At 39.6% G+C, this 19,784-nt stretch overlaps 2 protein-coding genes across 2 annotated transcripts; both read left to right on the top strand.

Annotated features, from left to right (window-relative positions):
- The first annotated feature begins 462 nt into the window (after positions 1-462).
- cct3 (chaperonin containing TCP1, subunit 3 (gamma)) lies at positions 463-11,609 on the top strand. Its single transcript, XM_012879265.3, has 14 exons — positions 463-597; positions 2,941-3,002; positions 3,262-3,312; positions 3,427-3,489; positions 3,596-3,692; positions 3,790-3,907; positions 4,650-4,836; positions 5,842-5,991; positions 6,865-6,997; positions 7,083-7,164; positions 7,250-7,430; positions 7,503-7,748; positions 10,944-11,075; positions 11,171-11,609. Exons 1-14 carry the CDS (start codon positions 570-572, stop codon positions 11,261-11,263), a joined length of 1,623 nt encoding a protein of 540 aa, XP_012734719.1. The 5' UTR covers positions 463-569; the 3' UTR covers positions 11,264-11,609.
- A 2,574-nt stretch (positions 11,610-14,183) lies between these two features.
- On the top strand, positions 14,184-19,520 carry LOC105937778 (glycosylated lysosomal membrane protein). Its single transcript, XM_012879277.3, has 7 exons — positions 14,184-14,325; positions 14,834-14,998; positions 15,605-15,703; positions 15,798-15,962; positions 17,487-17,705; positions 18,514-18,782; positions 18,868-19,520. The coding sequence occupies exons 1-7, from the start codon at positions 14,215-14,217 to the stop codon at positions 19,040-19,042; spliced, it is 1,203 nt and encodes a 400-aa protein (XP_012734731.2). The 5' UTR covers positions 14,184-14,214; the 3' UTR covers positions 19,043-19,520.
- Positions 19,521-19,784: the final 264 nt, after the last annotated feature.

Below are 19,784 nucleotides of genomic sequence, written 5' to 3'. Positions count from 1 at the left end.
CAGCTTGAGAATTTTAGTGAATTGCAGTGGATTTCAGAATAAAGTAACTTTGCAGGATAATAAAGTAACTTTGCAGGATAATAAAGTAACATTGCAGGATAATAGAATAACTTTGCAGGATAAATGAAGTAACTTTGCAGGACAGTTCCAGGATAAAGCGCACAGTGATTTCACAGTACAGCAATTGAGATGTAAACAATGCAGGACACATTTAATACAAAGTCCAGTTTTAGCTTCAGCAGTTCAACAGTCTGAAGCTAAAACTATATTAATATATATATATATATATATATATATATATATATATATATATATATATATAAAGTCTATAAATCATAAAAAAAATATCAAATAGGAAAGACGTCTGTCAGGATTTCTCCTTAAAAGGCGGATTGCGTGCGGAATTCATTTCATTCAGTCTATTGGTGCAGGGGTATGTCAATCAAAATAGTGCTTTTCGCTGATTGGTCAGCTTTCAGGCAGCGTTCCATCCACCCCGTCTGAGCCCTCCCTCTCGCCGTACCACCCAGAACCTTCCAGGCTGCTGCTGTCCGGCGCACGTTGCAAAAATGATCGGCCAGCAAGTTTTAGTGCTCAGTAAGTACTGAAATTCACCTAAAATTAACCCCCATTTTCTCCAGTTTTAAGTTAGTGGGCTCCGGCTGTTGCATGTCGGCTCGTTTCTGCGCCATTAACATTCATAGCGGAGCGGCTGGGACACAATGCGGCTAAGCAGCATGTGCTAACCAGGCTGTTGGTGTTTGCGTCAGGGCGCTACTTCCTCTGACCCGGTTTTAGCTAGCACCGTTAGCTCATGCTGAGTCTCCACACTGTCAGCGAAGTTCTCCACCCAGCCGGTGTTAGCATCTTTAGCTCAGAGGGAAGAAAAGCGTGCGGGAGATGCTAGGCTAAGCTAAGCTTAGCTAGCTGTCACCGTTACTCAGCATGAACATGCGGCTGTAAACGGACAATTTTTTTTTTAAACATTTGTCAGTAATAAATATTGAACGTTAAACATGGCGCTTATTTTGTTTTTGGGCCGATGTTAATAAATTTAAGAAACTGGGTTTGGAAGAGGAAATGTGTAGGCTGCTAACTCCAACTAGTTAATTTAAATTGCAAATCATTGCATATTATCGTACAAATGTACCGTGTTGGGTGTTTAACGCAATCAAGCTTGTTTCAATCCTTTAGGAAAGCGTTATTTTTGACATACTGGAAACATTGGCGTACAATAATTCAACCTCCTTTGTTACATCAATTTGGTTTTATTTTTAAAATAATTATGTAATTAGCTCTGAAGGTAGACTTAGGTTAAATATTTTTCTTGTTAAGTGGTTTTAACCTCTAATTCTAAAAATTTCCCTAGCTGTGCTAAATGTAGGGTTGCACGAGACATTGGTAAGGATGAGATTCTCATAGTATGAATACCAGTTTCTATGTGCAATAAAACTTAAAACCATCTAAAATAAAAAAAATTAAACAGGCAACAGTGATTCCTGTTGGGATTAAATTCATTTGACATTGATTATCACCATTATCCTGTTATCTTTATTCATTATTATCACTCACAAAATACCATTTTGCTATTTTGGTCTTCATGAAGTAGCACAAATATAACAAGCTGGTTTTAGCTGGTAACTTTTATTTATTATTAAACCTTTTATTTATATAGTTAGTGACACTGAGCCACAAGTTCTTCATTAGAGGAGCCTCTACTGAGTTGCTTTACAGACTTGCCACTCTTGACTTTTCAGTTGTACGTTACGATTGTCTTCTATAGTTGCGAATACTTCTGAACTGTGGTATAGGGCTGTGCATATAAATCGATAAAAAGATTAATATTGATGTTTTTAAAAACGATTTAATATCGATATTCTGGCTTTCAATTTCGATATACCTCCCAGCCCCTAGGGGGCGTTGTTACAGCGCACCATTATTGTTCCCAGCGAGGAAGTGCAAGTGAGAGGAAATTGTGAAATGGCCGACCGGATTTTAGAAGCGCCTTCATCCCTAAAATCAGAAGTTTGGGCACATTTTTGGTTTCTGTGATGCGTTAAATGCATTCAACCAAATGTACTTTATTTTCCTGTTTATATATCAGTGTTCAAAAAAATTTAACATAAATATAATATTTGGCTGGTTTTGTTGATTGAATGACTGAGCATTAATTAAGCAACAGGCAGGAAATACCGTGTTAATCTGTCTGTGAGACGTACAGAGAAAAATGGCTCCATCGCACCGTAATTTTCTCAGGCATTGATTTGTTTTCGATTGGAAACAAAAATCCACCTTCCTGACTCCATTAATCAAATAAAATGGCTGCTTTATTCCTGGAAAACACACTTTGTTGCTAGATGGACCTCATGAATTGATCAGAAATGTAATAAAAATTTTAATTGGATAAAGTTATTCTAAAATATTCTAAACTCTGGCAGAATTAGATTTAAAAAGATTTTCATTTAATCAAGAAGTAGGAAGGAAGAGAGGCAAGTAGGCTGTAGAATTTAACCATTTATAAAGATACACAATAGAGACAGAAACATAAAAAAGAGACAGAAAGATGGATCAATAAGAGAAAGATTGAGTCAGAAGATTGTTGCTCGTATAAAGTTGTATTCCGTGATATTAATTGAAATCTAAGAGGAAAGAAATCTTAGCAGCTGCACTATGTTAATGTTCACTGTGTTGCCCACGCTTGATGCTTTGTTTCAGGAGGAAAAGAGTCAGAAAAACAAGTTTATTGATAATTGTCATCAATATTCAGTTAACGGCTTTGGAATTTCATGTTTTATTTTTATACTGCCGTGATCACTACAACTGCTTTGCTTCGAGAAACCCTTTTAATATTCAATCACATCTTTGAATAGCTTTTATTTTCCTGACGCCACATCATCCGGCGTTAATAACATTTTCTCTGATTGCTTTGTTCCCCGTCAGACCAGAACATGAAGAGAGAGTCTGGACGTAAAGTCCAGACGGGAAACATCAACGCTGCGAAGGTCAGTTTAAACACAAATACTTCTTCTCCTCTTTGGCAAAAATACCTAATTGGTTCCCAAAGGTCAGACAGGGCGGATGAAGTGAACCGTACAAAACTATCTATTTAGCTCAGGTTCGTTATATATTAGTACGTGAAGCAGTAACGTGTTTTTTCAGTCAGTATCTACCACAGAGGATGCAGGCATCTGAGTTGGCTGAACCGTCCACACACAGATTCCTTGTTTGTGTCTCTGTCTCTAACATCCCTGTTTATTTCAGACCATTGCAGATGTGATCAGAACCTGCCTCGGGCCGCGCGCCATGATGAAGGTGAGTTCGCTCCGACGGGCTCGCCGCATCCGCTCGCAGCGCTCTGATAGTCTTCTATGAATGCATCTGTTCCAAGTCGGTGACGCGCCAGCTTCTTGTTCTTCTTCTTCACAGATGTTACTCGACCCCACCGGAGGAATCGTCATGACGAATGACGGGAACGCCATCCTCAGAGAGGTCAGAGTCACAGACAACCTCCTCATCCTGGACAGTTTGCTAATGTCCAGCATGAACATCGGTTTGCCTTGTGTTTTTATCCTAACGAGCGTCTCCACGGCAACAGATTCAGGTGCAGCATCCTGCAGCCAAGTCCATGATTGAGATCAGCCGCACACAGGACGAGGAGGTGGGGGACGGGACCACCTCGGTCATCATACTGGGTAAGGATTCATTTATTTAATGCAAAGAAAAGCCCTTTTAAAAAAAAAAAACACCAACAGACCCCTTAATGGTCCAGAATGTGTCTCTATGTCTCAGCTGGAGAGATGTTGGCCGTAGCCGAACAGTTTCTGGAGCAGCAGATGCACCCGACGGTGATCATCGGCGCCTACAGGCAGGCTCTGGAGGACATGCTGGAAACCCTGAAGGAAGTCAGGTAGCTTATGATTTATTTATGTGTTGACTATAGTGTGATGCATGATATTTATAACGAAGGTGATGGTGAAGATTCTCAGTCATCCAGGTCATGGTTATTCCAAAAAAAAAAGTAAAAAAAAAAGCAACTGGACTTGTTTTTCGTAGTTGAAGACGTTTTGCTTCCTTTCCAGGAAGCTTTCTCAATTCAAAAAGTCTGGAGTAATGATGAGTACCAAGCTTTATACTGCTGCCCAAACAAAGGCCTTGTAATGGCTTAGATCACATGCAAATTCATTAGATAACCATATAGTTCCTAGAATTACACTGGTGTGTTTATTCAGAACATCCCTTCAGTATTTGTATTTATTTTTTTATTACATACATTTTTATTTTTTTTATTTTACCATATTTTTAAGCATCAGTTGCTCTGAGGTTTTTCACAAATGACAGTACTGCCGCAAAATGTCTCTGTGGTCAATACCTGACCCTTTAACAAAGATCACAACCAAAAAAAACTACAAGAATTCAAGAGAAAATAAAACGATGGAAATTTACAAAGGTCGCATTTTTTCCATTTATTATAACACAATAAAATCGGCAAAATAAGAAGAATGTGATGAAACAAAAGTCCAGGTAGACCATAAAACCAGCCGCTGAAGAACTGTGATTATTTTGTGAGAAAATGAGGAGTTTAAATCTGACTCAGTGGGCCGTTTTCATGGTGCAGTGAGGTGAACTGTCTGCCTCTCCTCCTCCTCCAGCATCCCTGTGGACACGTCAGACCGCTCCATGATGCTGAAGATCGTCCACTCTGCCATCAACACCAAAGCCCTGAGCCACTGGTCCGAACTGGCCTGCGGCATCGCGCTGGACGCCGTTCGCACCGTGGAGATGGAGGAGAACGGCCGCAAGGAGATTGACATCAAGAAGTACGCCAAAGTGGAGAAGGTAACGATAAATTATCCGTGAGTGAATATATCATGGCTTCACAGGATGTAGACAACATCTGGATCAGAATCCAGGGCGGCGCAATGGATGAAATTTATCATTTAATTTAGGGTTTGGCTCCATAGAAGAAGTCAGAAATATCTTTGCAATTATGATGTAATTCTTAATTCCTCTAAACCAGGCATGTCCAAAGTGCAGCCTGCATTTCAAGAAAGATCAGATGGAAGATTTTAGTTTTTATTTAGGGCATAATTATTACAGAAAAGCTAAAATACTACAATTTAAATTAAGTACAACACAAAGTATTCATCTTTTAATAAACACACTTTTGACATTCTCTTTAATTTCATATCCATCTATCCAATGACTTTTAGTTTCTCAAATGCAGAATTTGATGCATTAAAATCTGCTTTGATTCATTTATTAAGATTGGCTAATTACAGCAAGCGTTTTCAAAGAACCGACCCAAATGCTGTTCTTATATTGGTGGACCAAAAAGAATAAAGTTTATTATTTTATTATATAAAATTAAATTATTCAAAGTCATTTGTAAATTAGATGAACATCTTTTAATACGACAAATGGGCAAAACTCTTTTTTTTTTTAGATTTTGGATCTACAATAATTTACACATTTATTTCCTACAAATAATTCTGATTAATTTATTTATTTAAAATTATCATATTTTGTAGACCAGGTCAAAAATTTACATAATTTTTTTAAGTTTAAAAAATAAATGGTGTTAATGTTTTGGCTCCTATGACTTGACAATTTTGGGCTGCACTTAAAATATATGTTTTGAATTTGTTGATAATTATCTATATCGGATCAATATGATTTATAGAGAAGTCAAACATAAACTGAATTATTTTAAAATTATTACAAATCAATTTTAAACTCTGGTCTCGTGAGCTGAATGGGTGACTAGAGAGCAGGAAGACCGCTGCAGGATGTTTTCGGCCATTTTAAAGCCCCGTCTTCTCGTCTGTCCTGCGCTGCGTTCAGGTTCCCGGCGGCTTCATCGAGGACTCCTACGTCCTGAAGGGCGTGATGATCAACAAAGACGTGACTCACTCCAGGATGAGGCGGATGATCAAGAACCCTCGCATCGTCCTGCTCGACTGTTCTCTGGAGTACAAGAAGGGGGAGAGCCAGGTACTATTATTATTATTATTATTATTATTATTATTATTATTATTATTATACCTTTATTTCTACAGGCAAGTTATTAAGAAAAAAAGTGGAGAAACCACTTAGGAAAAAGGAAGTAGGGCTAAAATCAATACAATACATTAGTTATACATACATAAAATACAATTTAAAACACAACAGACAACCCAAAAATGACTGTAGAGAAGCCGCTGCAAGCAGGGTCCGAAATTAACACTTGCCAAATGCAAGTAAATTTCCTGTTTGGCGAGTGAATTTCAGAGGGCTAGCTGCCACATGGCGAGTAAATGTTTGTACCAAATAAATTAAAAATAACATAAAAATAACAAAACCCATCTGGGCTGCTGGTGACCCGTTCACAGCTCTGTCCATCCTGTCCATCTGCATTTTTTTTTAAGTACATGCGCTTTGTCTCTGTGCTTTCCCCTTGATGAAACTCTGCCTCATTCACAAATTAGACCAACATGGATAGAATAATGATAATCTGTAGTGTTTTTTTTTATTGCCTGGATGTGAATCTGATAATTCATATTGTGCCTTTTTATAATAAACTTAATATTTTCCTATCAAAGGTAGGAAACAAAGATTTCTCTTCCGGTGTCCAGTCAGCCATGCCCCCAAATTACCATAATCTCTTTTTGGTAAAAATTGAGAGGCCTGGTGAGGATTAATATTTTGGGCAGTAAAAAATATGCCTGGCCGGTTGATTTTTTTTTTTTTTTTTTTTTACATCTACGGGTGAATCAGGAAGTTAATTTCGGACACTGTGAACAAAGATGATTTCATTGTTTTAAATCTTGTGAATGTTTGGCTCCTGTGGAGATTTTCAGAAAATTGTTGCATGTCGTTTTCTTGCAGACCGACATAGAGATCTCAAAGGAGGAAGACTTCTCCAGGATCCTAAAGATGGAGGAAGAGTACATCCAGCAGATCTGCGAGGACATCATCCGCCTCAAACCGGATCTGGTCTTCACTGAGAAAGGCATTTCCGGTACGCAGACCCGTTGCTCCTGAACAGAGACGTCTCTCCCCTCACCGTTCCTCCGCGGTCTAATGAGCTTATCTTCCTCTCTCAGATCTGGCCCAGCACTACCTGGTGAAGGCCAACATCACCGCCATCCGCCGCGTGAGGAAGACCGACAACAACCGCATCGCCAGGTACGCCGCTTTCACTCCCCATAACCTCTGGTCATGTGCTGGAAGCGTCAGCGGGGCGCTAACCCCGGCGCTCTGTCCTCATCAGGGCGTGCGGCGCTCACATCGTCAGCCGGACGGACGAGCTGCGCGAGCAAGACGTCGGCGTCAAGGCGGGTCTGTTCGAGGTGAAGAAGATCGGAGACGAGTACTTCACCTTCATCACGGAGTGCAAGGATCCCAAAGCCTGCACCATCCTGCTGAGAGGGGCCAGCAAGGAGATCCTGGCGGTGAGAGCGCCTCCCAGCCGGAGCGTCCAGGGTCGACCCATTTCTGTCTGTGACCGTGTCTGTGGTCTGCAGGAGGTGGAGAGGAACCTGCAGGACGCCATGCAGGTGTGTCGCAACGTGCTGCTGGAGCCGTTCCTGCTGCCGGGCGGCGGCGCCGTGGAGATGGCGGTGTCCAAGCGTCTGATGGAGCGTTCCCGCGCTCTGACCGGCGTGGAGCAGTGGCCGTACCGCGCCGTGGCCCAGGCTCTGGAGGTCATCCCCCGCACCCTGATCCAGAACTGTGGAGCCTCCACCATTCGCGTGCTGACGTCACTGAGGGTAACACCGGAACCGCTTATGGAGGACGTTTAATATCCAGATTCACTGTAAAATTAACCTTTATTTTCTCCCTGTCAGACTTTTTAATCTGACAAAACCTTTCCTGTTTTCAGTCAGTCAGGATTAAGAAAGTTGTTTTTATTTACTAAATGGCCAAATAATATTATGTGCAATGTTATTAGGGCTGGACGATATAGAAAAAAAGCTTATCCATTTAAAAAATAAAAAAATGCATATTGATCGATATCGATAATTATTAAAAATATTTAAAACCCATATTTTATGTGCAGCTCTGCCTGGACATTGTATGATATTGCTAAATGATTTAATTTTAATAAAGAACACAAACACAGAATTCCAATTAAATCTTTATTTAACCAACTTTTTTAACCATAACAGAATTTTTTTTTTTTAAGAAAAATAACTTAAGAGACCTGAGTAATGTTATTAAATACTGACAAAGAATAAACTAAATGACCAGTAAAATGACCAAAATAAATATACCAAATAAATAAATAAAATAGCCTATTTAGGTGGGAATAGTACACTAGTTACTCCTCAGGTTTCATAATTGACAGGCTGACGCAGGGCCTCTCAGATTGCAGCTCATTTTGATTTTCTGCACTAGTTGCACAATTTAGGGAGCGCTGTTAGAGAAAAACTTGCGTCCCAAAACTTTTTATCGCGGATCAAGAGTGGCGAGTAATTGTTTAAAGCCAGGTTTTTCCACAGCAGCATGTCCATTACTATGAACCACGTTACTGCATGCGGGATGTCCTTACGCTGCTTGGACGCTTTGTCATTTTATCACAAAGAAGAGAGCCCAGTTTAGCTGCTATACCTGCTTTGTTTTGTAAGAAGTTCCAGAAGATTTCTAAGAAGATGACGCGGAGCGGCGCGGGAGTGAGCGGCTTACGTGATGAAACAAGTTGGTTGCGTTACCAGACTTTGTTTTTACCGGTTTCTTGCAAGTTTTACAAATCACTGGTTTATTTCTGTCAGACTGGCGAACTAGTAAAACCCCGTTTTGGGACCGTTTCCTCCGCCGCTCCTTGCTGTGAAATATTCACGTGCTCTGTGTTGTGGTTTGAGAGGGCGGCGCTTTGTGACGGCGTGCCAGGGTCCGTGATTACGATTGGTCGAGAGGAAGTAGTGACTGTAGCATCAACTAATATGATAGGCTTAAAGGAAGGAAGGAAAACTCTCTATCGAACTTTTATCGACCCTATTTTTTCCTATCGCGCCACACGTCTATCGATCGATATATATTGTTATTGAATTATCGTCCAGCCCTAAATGTTATCATAGGACTGCTTGGAGAACAATGTATTCCAAGTTTCTGCTGCTGGTGTAATACTCAGCCAGCTCAGCCAAGAGAAAATGCTTGAGAAAACAGAGAAGCGTGCAGCTGAATCTAGTGATCTTAAGAAATGTCCAAAACGTGTTTGTTTATGCATAAAAAAGAAGGTAAAAAAAAACGCAGAGGGTTGAACTAGGTGGTTATAAGTAAGTAAAATGTATTTATATAGCGCTTCTCACAGATAAAAATCACAAAGTGCTTCACAGTAAAATACAAATACAAAAAAACAGTAGACAATGCAATACATAAACATTATAAAACAAGATGGAAACATACAAACAGAACCATGAAAAGACTACACGTCTAATTGAAAGCCTGCTTGAATAGCAGCGTCTTTAGTTGCTTTTTAAAAGAATCAACAGAATTCATACAGCGTAGAAAAGGAGGCAAAACATTCCACCGCCTCGGAGGGAGCAATCCCCTCTGGTTTTAAAATAAGTGAGTGGAACCACTAACAAAGATTGGCCCAATGACCTCAGACTATGGGTCAAATTATGGAGCTGTAACATCTCAGAAATGTAGGGAGGAGCTAGACAATGCAGGGCTCTAAAACTAAGAGCAAGAATTTTAAACTGGATTCTATACTGGACCGGTAACCAGTGCAGAGCTGCTAATACTGTAATGTGTTCTGTGTTGTTTATGTGAGTTAAAAGCCTTGCAGCAGAGTTCTGCACAACCTGCACTGCAAAAATGGATCTAAAAATAAGTAAAATGTTCTTAAAGTTAGTGCAGTTGTCCTTGATTTGAGCATGTAAAGATAATCTGCCAATGGAATGAGTATTTTGACCCCTAAAATAAGATAGTTAGACATTCTGCACTTGAAATAAGACGATTGAGATGAATTGTTCCTATTTTAAGTGCAAAAATCTAATTCCATTGGCAAATCAGCTTATTTACCTGCTCAAATCAAGGACAAATACACTAACTTTAAGAACATTTTACAGGGTGCTTGCGCAAGTCTTGAAAGTCTTAATAAGTATGGAATTTTGAAACACTGTTTTCCAGACCTTAAAAAAGTCTTGAATTTTGTGTGAAAGTCTTAATAAAGTATGGGAAAAAATGTATGGTAGAATTTTACAGTATGCTCAAAGGCATTGTGAAATGAGAAATAGGAAGGTAGGCTATAAAACTATAATTTTACTAACTGGTCACGTACTGTATTAGCCTAATGGAATCAAACACTTGTTTGATGTGAAATTCATGTACTTGTGATTTTCATGTTTGGAAACGTTTTCATCAGTAAAAGCATAATTTACTGTGAATAATGCATTTGTTCATTGAATACTAGCCTATAAAAATTAACATTTCTAATAAACAGTTTGTACAATCTCAACCAATGAAGTAGGCAGTAGGCACACAGTATACAAGTACATAAAGTTAAGGTATTGGGGGGGAAAAAAATATCAGTTTTAAAAGTCTGGAAAAAGTCTGGAATTTTATTTTGGAAAAAGAGCAAGCACCCTGTTTTACTTATTTTTAGTTCTGTTTTTGCAGTGTGGAGACGGTTTAGCTCCTTCTTGATCAAACATGTTTGATCAAAAAACTATTGCAATAGTCCAACCGTGAGGAAATAAAAGCATGAATAATAATTTCCAACTCACCCTTTGACACCAATGGTCTTAATTTGGAGATATTCCTTAGTTGGAAATAACGGCATCAGTTCGGTTATAAAGCCAAACTGATGCCGGGAGGAACGATTGTAAATCCGGCAGAGCAGAGACGGTTCCTCATGAGTTTCAAACCTGTTTTTTTTGTTAGAACTGTGATTAATTTTACTGCCTTTTTTAAATTGGACCTGTGTGACCAGAGACCTAAAGGTTCCCCTGTTTCTTCAGGCCAAGCACACTCAGGAGAACAGCGCGACTTGGGGCGTGGACGGAGAAACCGGCTGCCTGTCCGACATGTCCGCCCTCGGCATCTGGGACCCGCTGGCCGTGAAGGCTCAGACCTACAAGACCGCCATGGAGGTCAGAACCCCTCGGTCCAGTCAGCACCGTTGTGGGTGCCTATCTCCCAATAAACTAAACACAGCCGGTACCGTTTCTCTCCCGTGTTTAAACAGACGGCCATCCTGTTGCTGCGCATCGACGACATCGTCTCTGGTCATAAGAAGAAGGAAAAAGACGAGCAGATGGGAGGACACGGCGCCGAGTAGGTCCAGTTAGACCCGTGTGGATCCAGAACATCGGAGTCACTCCAGCTCTCTGTGTGTGTGTGTGTGCGTGTGTGTGTACGTACGTATGTATGTGTGTATGTGTGGGGACCAGATGACTCACTAAAACTTAATAAAAAAACGAAGCTTGGAAACTCGACAACCATGTTTGGTTTTGTTCCTGTAAAAGTTTTTTTTTTTCACCTGAGTTCTGTTGCTGTTTGATTTAAAGGCAAGGCAAGTTTATTTATGCGATATTATACGGTTCAAAGTGAGGAGAGAAAACCATCCTGAGGTCTGCTGAGATGAACGCAAAACAAATAAACTTGACGACAACCTGTTTCTGTACGATCATTGTGTCGACGTCTTTTTCCTGCGGAGCAACTTTTTTTCTTATTAACTAATCATTTCCACTGATGGTTGTCTGTAATTTCTGCTGTAAGGCCTTAAATGTTTGAATTCTGCAGCTATCTCACTGCAAAAACGGATGTAAAATCTTCTTGAAATTAGTGCATTTGTCCTTGATTTGAGTGTTTTTACCCCTAAAATAAGATATTTAGATCTACTACACTTCAAATAAGATGATGGAGTTGACTTGTTCCTATTTTAAGAGCAAAAAACTTACTCTATTGGCAGATCATTTATATCTGCCTGCTTAAATCAAGGACAAATACACTAATTTCAAGAAAATGTTTTATTTTTAGTTCTGATTTTTTTTTTTTAGTGCTTGCATTTTATTATTTTCACATTAATTTTAAAACAAAAACAGATGCTGGGTTTTTGCTGTTTATAACTTCAAATATTTAGTTCTTAAAGGTGAACTTTAAATATCCTTTGAAAGCTGTACAAGGTTATAAAGCCAACTTATTTCTACCTTTTTTATATGGGATGAAGACGGGTATCAACCGTAACCACTTGCTAAAGATAAATACAATGGTGTGTTACTTTATTGTGCTTTATTTATATAAAGCACATACATATGTAAATAAATAGATAAGAATAAAAACACAAGACAAGTACCATTATCAATTAGGAGCTTTAAGAAGACAGGAATACCAGCGTCTCCACAGCTTAGACTGGTATCGGATTGTACTACATGTGGTGTCAGTAAGTGACGATAATATCATTGCCAGATGCATTAAACCTACAGATAAACTTGTACATTAACTTTCGTAAAACAGCTTGTAGGGTGTTAACTCTTGCTGTGACAAACATCTCACTCACATTAGTCCATCTTGGCCGTTTCAAAAGTACCTGCAGAGCATCATTTATAGGCCACCTGCAGCCTTTACAGGTTGTTTTTTCTATAAGTAGACCACAGGTGAGCAGTGTACAGAGAGGTACAATATGCATTAAACAGTTACACCTCGACTTCCATCAGTACATGCACCTAATTTACGAGCAAGTGTATTAGCTTGAGCATACAACATTCTACATTGTCTACAGATATAATCTTCTGTGATGAAGTGCCCAAGATATTTGGTTTTGTTTGTAACACCCAGCACAGTATTTGACAGCCGAAAATCTGGAAACTGAATAGATTTATGTTCTTTACTTCTACAGATCATGACCACACTTTTAGATGGATTGTACTTAATGTCGTGTTCCAGACCATATTCAGAACAGATGTTAAGTAGTTGCTATAACCCAGCAGTACTTGGACTAAATATTACTAAATCACCTTATAACTTACCAGCCACACAAAAAGTGTTACAAGGTCTCAACTTGGTTGACAGTTCATCCAGATACAAATTAAAGAGAACTGGGGACAAAATCCCACCCTGCCTCACCCTGTTACTAACTTTAAATGGAGCCGAGACACAGTCCCCCCATTTAATCTGCAGTGTTTGCTGGGCATACCAATACTTCAAAATACGAACAATATACTCTTGTACACCTTTTTGTGTCAGTTTCATGAATAGTTTTCTGTGATTTACCCTATCAAATGCTTTTGATGCATCCAGGAAACACATAAAAACTGAAGAGTTCTGCTTATTATATTTATAAATAATCTCTTTTAGAGCATATATACACATATATGTGCCCAGCCTAGCCTTAAAACCAAACTGGTGATCTGTAGAAATGATAGCCTCTAAAATCCTGTCCAGCAGGATTGATTCAATAATTTTTGAAACTATACTGGCCAGCGCTATCAGAACTGTCAATCTTCCCAGTGTTATCTTTGATAACAGGACACTTAACATAGAGTCAGGTAAAAGACCGTGTATAAGAAACAAATGGAAAGTAGAGGAGCTAGTTTTGCACTTGCATACTTTAAATGCTCTGCTGAGACTCCATCCAACCCAGTGGCTTTATTGTTAGACAGCTTGGAAATAGCTTTATGAACTTCATAAGGCAGGATTTAATCTATATGGTCAACATTATGTACAGTGTATGGTTCACTATGAATACAATTAAATAAGCCAACTTAATGTTGGTGCCACAGCTCCACAATATTAGCAGTGCCTGATATGCCATCAACCGCACAGGGCAGGGATGTTTTGTAGGATGTCAAACCTCTAACTTCTCTCCAAAAGTCTTGTGTATTGTTAGAAAAGAATTTTCTGGCCATTGAATCAGTCCTTGTTGCTCCTTCATTTTTACCAATATAACGCACAGCATATTTGTATCGGACATTGGTAAACTTTCTATGTTCAAAGACAGGCCCAAATCTCGGTCTCCCTGCCTGAATCCATTCCTTATAATTTACACACACACACACACATATATATATATATATATATATATATATATATATATATATATATATATAAACATTTTAAATTAGTCTTTTTTTGTAAATCTACTTTAAAACTAGAGCAGATCCAAGAACCGGTGGAAGGAAAAAGGTGAGGGGCTGAGGAGGTGACGTATGGGGGCGGGGCTTCCCAGCAGTCAGCTGACATGAGGGGTGGTGGTCATGTGACCCTCGCCGAAAGTCAGTAACAACAGAGATGGCGGTTGCAGTGAAAGCAGAGAGTGGCCGAGTTTTGGGGATTTTACTCGTTTTTCTTTTTAGTTCTTGTCAAGGTTTGTTCAGCGGAGGAAATTCTTACAAAAGAGAGGTAAGGAAACAAACACAAGTTGATTTTTTTATTTTAATTAGCCACCTTAAAGCGCAAAATCCCTGCAGGGACACCCAGGAACTGAAGTGAAAGTATTGCACTACCCGTTAAAAGAGACTGAAATCTTTTAGCCCTTATTTATGGAATTTACTAAGAATTTTTATTTAATTACGGTCAGTGTAAGAAAAGCACGATGATTTCCAGTGTTCTAGCTATTCCCATTCTTAATCTCTGTTTTCTGAGCATAAACTGATTAAAAACAGAAACACTCATGTGGCCTGATAAACGAGATAACTGTTTAAACTCCAACAATCTTATCAGGAAACGTCTCCCGGTGTTTGTCCTCCACAGTAGGGTACTTTTGGACGCGTTTCCCTCATCATCATGACTGTTAGCTGATCAATGAAATTATCAGTAAGCTATTTCTGCTCTTTGATCTTTGCTGATTGTTTTTTCTCATCTTTTTTGCTTGTTTTTTTTCCCCCTTCCTTCTTCTTCTGTGCTTCAGGTGACGATGCAGTTGATCCCAAACCCGAGCTCGCCTCCCCCTGGTGGTGAGCTTCTTCATGCGAGAGCTGTGGGAGGAAACGACACGCTGCACTTCCTGTTCTGCAGCCAGGGGGCGCCATCACTGCTGATCGTGCACACCAACTCTTCTTCGTCCACGGTCAAGGTTTGAGAGAGACTGGCCTGCATAGCATTCATGAACAGTTTCAGAAAAAATAGGCACAGCTCCACTGACCCTACACTTTTTAGCTCGCCCGACTCGGCTCCTCCATACTCTCTCTTTGCGCAGTTTGTGATTCGACCCATCCTAGAAATGCCTCCTAGAAGTGGCTTTCTATAACGTCCAGCCCTATGATCGGCGTATCTTGTGGTTTCTCATGGTGCCTGCTGCTTACGACATTTTTAATCGATACCATGATTGGTTAAAACCAAGCTTTGTAGGCGGGAACTAGGTGTTGCTGGGCCCAATCAGGTCGAAGGTTCTGCTGAATGGGTTGAGTAGTCGTCTGGCAACCAGAAGGTTGTGGGTTCGATTCCAGCTTCCCCTTGCCACATGTCGATGTGCCCTTGGGCAAGGCACTTAACCCCAGCATGACTGGAAAAGCGCTAAGTTCAGTTCATTTACCATTTACCATAAAACAGCAGATTTAAATTATCCTTTTTGTTTCAAAATACAAACGGGATTTGAAATAATTTAATATTAATTAATAATCTATGTAAATTCACAGAATAAATTATGTTTTAAATACAGATGTTTGTTTTTGCATTCAAGGTGAACTGGCCTCAGTTTGTGAATCGTAGTACCAGCGGCGGCCTGACGGTGGAGCCAGAGAGCAGCATCCTGTACAGCAGCGCCGTCGTCTTTAGCCGGGTCAGAATCCATCTTTAATCTCGCAACTCCTCTGTTTTTTTTTTTTTTTTTTTTTGTTTTTTTTTGCTGAAAAACATTTTGTTGTGTCTCTCAGCTGTTGGAGTACGACGATGAAAACAACACAGCCGAGGCGACCTCCAACTTCTTCCCTGCCTACGAGCTGAAGGACTTCAGCTGGAATCTGATGAACCTGTCGCACCCTAAGGCTTTGCTCTGCGGCTCCGCCCCACATTCCAGCAACGGGTCGCTCTGCCTTCAGGTTGGTCCCTGTGATGACAGTCTTTTCAATCAGCAATGCTAGATTTAGCATTCTTATTCTTAGGTTCTCGTAGTTGGATGCTGAGGGAAATAAGATCTTGTATATTGTAATCTATTTTGCATCTGGTAAAAATTCATTAGCCAATTAAAAAAAACGAGAGACTCTCTGGGAGAGGATGTCTCATAATAAGGACTTAGTTAGTAAATGTTTTATGGCATTTACGCTGCCATCTCACAAGATACTTAATGATATAATATCTCATTATTCTGAGATAGTAAAGTCAAAATTGTAATACAGGAGATAGTAACAATGAATCTGGGTTACCATCTGGCTGGTAAGTCTGACGTCACGGCTGAACTTCCGGGTCCACGTCAGCTGTACATGACACTGGTTTATGCTTACGGTTAATTCTTAAACGTATTTATGCTTTACAATGTCAAACTTTAACGTTGTATGTACTGCATATGAGACAAATTAGTTTAATGCAAAGAGGCGAGTCAGAAATTTCGCACCGTTTTAATAATTTCCTGGAGAATAACTTATCTTATCAACTGCAGCATCTCCTTTTCTCATTTTATCGTATTACACGGGATACGATAAACTGACAGACGGAGTTGTTTTTTTTGTCTCTGATCTATTAAGACAGCACAGAACACAGCACAGCAGCATACTGAATAAACAACAGAAGCAGTGGTAGATACGTTACGACTTAACAGCCCATTGCTTTCTAAGATGGCCAGCTGATAATCATGACTTAGTTATTTTATAAATATAAGTTTGATCTCATTATTATTATTATTATTATTATTATTATTATTATTATTATTATTATTATTAAATATCTCCTAAGTATCTGATAATATGAGATGAAGATGCTTAGTCAGATTTAATAAATACAGTCTCATAATGTGACAGGACTCTATAATCATTTAGTGGGATTAAAGATGAGATGTCATCTTTAATAATTTGTTAGTGCATTACAAATGTGGGATATCATCCCATAGTGTGACTTTTTTATCTCAGAATTTTGAAATAGTATCTCACCTTTCATATATATATATATATATATATATATATATATATATATATATATATATATATATATATATATATATATGTATGTATGTATGTATGTATGTATGTATGTATGTGTATATATATATATATGTGTATATATCTATATATCTCTATATATATATATATCTATCTATCTATATATATATATCTATATATATATATATATATATATGTATATGTGTATTTGTGACATAGCCATCTCATCATTTTAAGGTCATCTCCCCCAAGTATGAGACTGCTTCTGGAAAACTAGCTGTGTTTCTTTTCCCATAATTGTGAGATTTTATCTCATTATGTTAACGCAACTGTCTTACAAATATCAAAATTAAGAAATGGCTTCTGATATTAATGAGAAATATAGTCTTTTGAATTATTAGAAAGTTGTAACGAATGGGTTTCCTTTAATGCTGTGAATTTCTTGACATTAAAATCTTTTTTGTTTCTCAGTTGTCGGTGTTCGGCACGGAGGGTCGCGCTGAGCTTTGGCCCCGCCTCCTCCATTCTGCTAACTCCTCCCAGGTGGAGGTGTGGCTCAGTGGCCTGTTGCCCCGCTCCAACACGTCCAGGTTCATGTTGGAGCTGCAGGCAGTGGGCGGGGCTTATCCCCTGAGCAAAGTGGACGTTCGCCAGTTCATCGACGACGAGTACGCGCCGTCAATATTCAAGGTGACAGTAAACGCCAAAATACCTGCTCTGTGTTGATTGTACTATGAGATTAAGTATTTCATCATTTTTAGCATTAGTTCACATTTTTTGAATAGTGTTTTTAAAGGTACGACAAAAAAGAATAAAGAGCTAGCTCCCACTATGTTTATGAAGTTTTTTCTGAATTGGGCTACGTTCACACTGCAGCCTGAAGTGACCCAATTCCTATTTTTCTTTTGCCCATATGTGACCTGGATCTGATCTTTTTATGACAGTCTGAACAACACAGATCAGATTTTTTTTTCAAATGCGACCCAGGCCACTTAGGTATGTGGTCCTGAATCCGATACGTATCTGATCTTTTCAAATGCGACCTGTGTCTGTACGGCCGGGTCGCATTTATCCGACCTGTACGTCACAGATACTCGACAAACGTCACAATTCTGCGTCCTGCTATGCAGAAGTGGGAAGAAAAACGACACACATAGCGGACAACAATGAGGAGAGCGGTAAATGGAGAGAAAGCTCCGGTTAGAAAATAAATTAATGGCCAGCATTATAATCCATGTTTACTTCCACAAACACTGAGGACGCTTGCTACGTGTGACATCATCGCGTCCTCAGCTGCGCATGCGGGACACTTAAGTTGTATGAATTCAGTTCATGCAGGAGATCACATACAAGTCGCATATATTTGGAAATGTGAACGACCAGGCAAAAAAAATGGGAATTGAGCATTAAGGCCTGCAGTGTGAACGTAGCCTTAGTGTTAGATTTGAGCTTGTCCGTTCGGCTGCATTTTAACTTTGTGCGGTTTTTGGCCCTTCAGGTGTCTCAGTGGGTGTCTTCGGTCAACAACAGCTCGGACGTCCTGGGTTTTATCCAGTGGAAGCCTGTGGCGTACCGGAGGTCCCGCCCGTCTCTGGAGGACGCCACGCCGTGCCGCCACTCCGACCCGCAGGCGCAGAGCGGGAACGCGACGACGGCTTCCTCCGCTCTGGTTAAAGCTTTTTACACGGATCCAAAAGTGATGGGGATGAACGTGAGCTTCGGCATAGCCGGAGATCCTTTCTACAACAGGACCATGTTCCTCAGCTGGTTAGTTCGTCCTCATCATTGATTGTTAGCTGTCACTGATCCGTCAGATAACCGTGAATAAATCCCTGTGTCCCGCCTCCCTCAGGACGATGCTGGTGGGCGTCGGCTCTCCTCCCGTTGACTCCTTCTCTCCGATGGTGATCGGCATCTTGATGGCGGGTTTGGGGATTCCCATAGTCCTCCTGCTGGTGGGCGGAGTTTACGTCTTTATCCGGAAGATGAGGGAAAGCTCAGAGACCTCCTACCAGCCAATCAACTGACAGCCGAGTCCCGGCCAATGAGACGCTTCTCTGTTTTAAGTGACGTCGCTGATGGCTCGGCCAATCAGAGAGCAGTTTGTTTGGCTGCAACGGTCGAGATAATTTCCTCAGGTTGAACTTTTGATCTTTCCGTGTTAAATAACTCAGATCAGTCATTAGGTTAAATTAGAAGCTAGCACAAAGCGGTTCATTTTTAAAGTAGAAACATTGCAGTATAAGAAAGATTTAAACCCATTTATTGTATATAACGTAATTCTACTTTCAATGTTTTATAAAAAATTATAAATATTTCATATGTTGCGATTTTAAGGCAAATTTACTTTGTATCTCACGTTTAGACTCAAACTACCGGTCCAGAAAGCTACTTATTGCACAATACGTGTTTTTTTTTTTTTTTTAGTTACTTTTATTTCATTACTGCTTGTTATCAAACTGGAGGAAATGTTTCATGTCAGCACAGACAAATGCTGATGGGGGCTGACAGCTAAACAATGAGTTGTTGGTTTGAGTAAATACTAACATATTCTGACAGGAGCTAATCAGGACCAATCAGGATTCACCGTGAGATTAACGAGTTTATTTTATATATCAACACAAACTATACTCTGAGCTTTAACAGAAGTATTATTTAAAAACTTTTATGCTTAATCTTTTGTATTTTGCAGCTTAAATAATAAGCTCATGCTTTTGTTGATTCGCTGTGGATCTGCTCAGCAGTTTAGCCGGCAAAAGTTTTTATTTC

The sequence above is a fragment of the Fundulus heteroclitus genome, chromosome 13 (assembly GCF_011125445.2).
Source record: "Fundulus heteroclitus isolate FHET01 chromosome 13, MU-UCD_Fhet_4.1, whole genome shotgun sequence".
Taxonomy (NCBI): Eukaryota; Metazoa; Chordata; class Actinopteri; order Cyprinodontiformes; family Fundulidae; genus Fundulus; species Fundulus heteroclitus.
Note: the sequence above shows the minus strand (reverse complement) of the source record. Positions and strands in the feature narration are given on the sequence as shown.

Excerpts from the sequence above, each read along its gene's own strand:
- LOC105937778 (XM_012879277.3), top strand. The coding sequence starts at position 14,215 with ATGGCGGTTGCAGTGAAAGCAGAGAGTGGCCGAGTTTTGGGGATTTTA. Across the intron at positions 14,326-14,833 it reads GAAATTCTTACAAAAGAGAG|GTGACGATGCAGTTGATCCC; the intron begins GTAAGGAAACAA and ends TCTGTGCTTCAG. Across the intron at positions 18,783-18,867 it reads AGGACCATGTTCCTCAGCTG|GACGATGCTGGTGGGCGTCG; the intron begins GTTAGTTCGTCC and ends CGCCTCCCTCAG.
- cct3 (XM_012879265.3), top strand. The coding sequence starts at position 570 with ATGATCGGCCAGCAAGTTTTAGTGCTCA. Across the intron at positions 3,490-3,595 it reads GGAACGCCATCCTCAGAGAG|ATTCAGGTGCAGCATCCTGC; the intron begins GTCAGAGTCACA and ends CCACGGCAACAG. Across the intron at positions 4,837-5,841 it reads AGTACGCCAAAGTGGAGAAG|GTTCCCGGCGGCTTCATCGA; the intron begins GTAACGATAAAT and ends CGCTGCGTTCAG.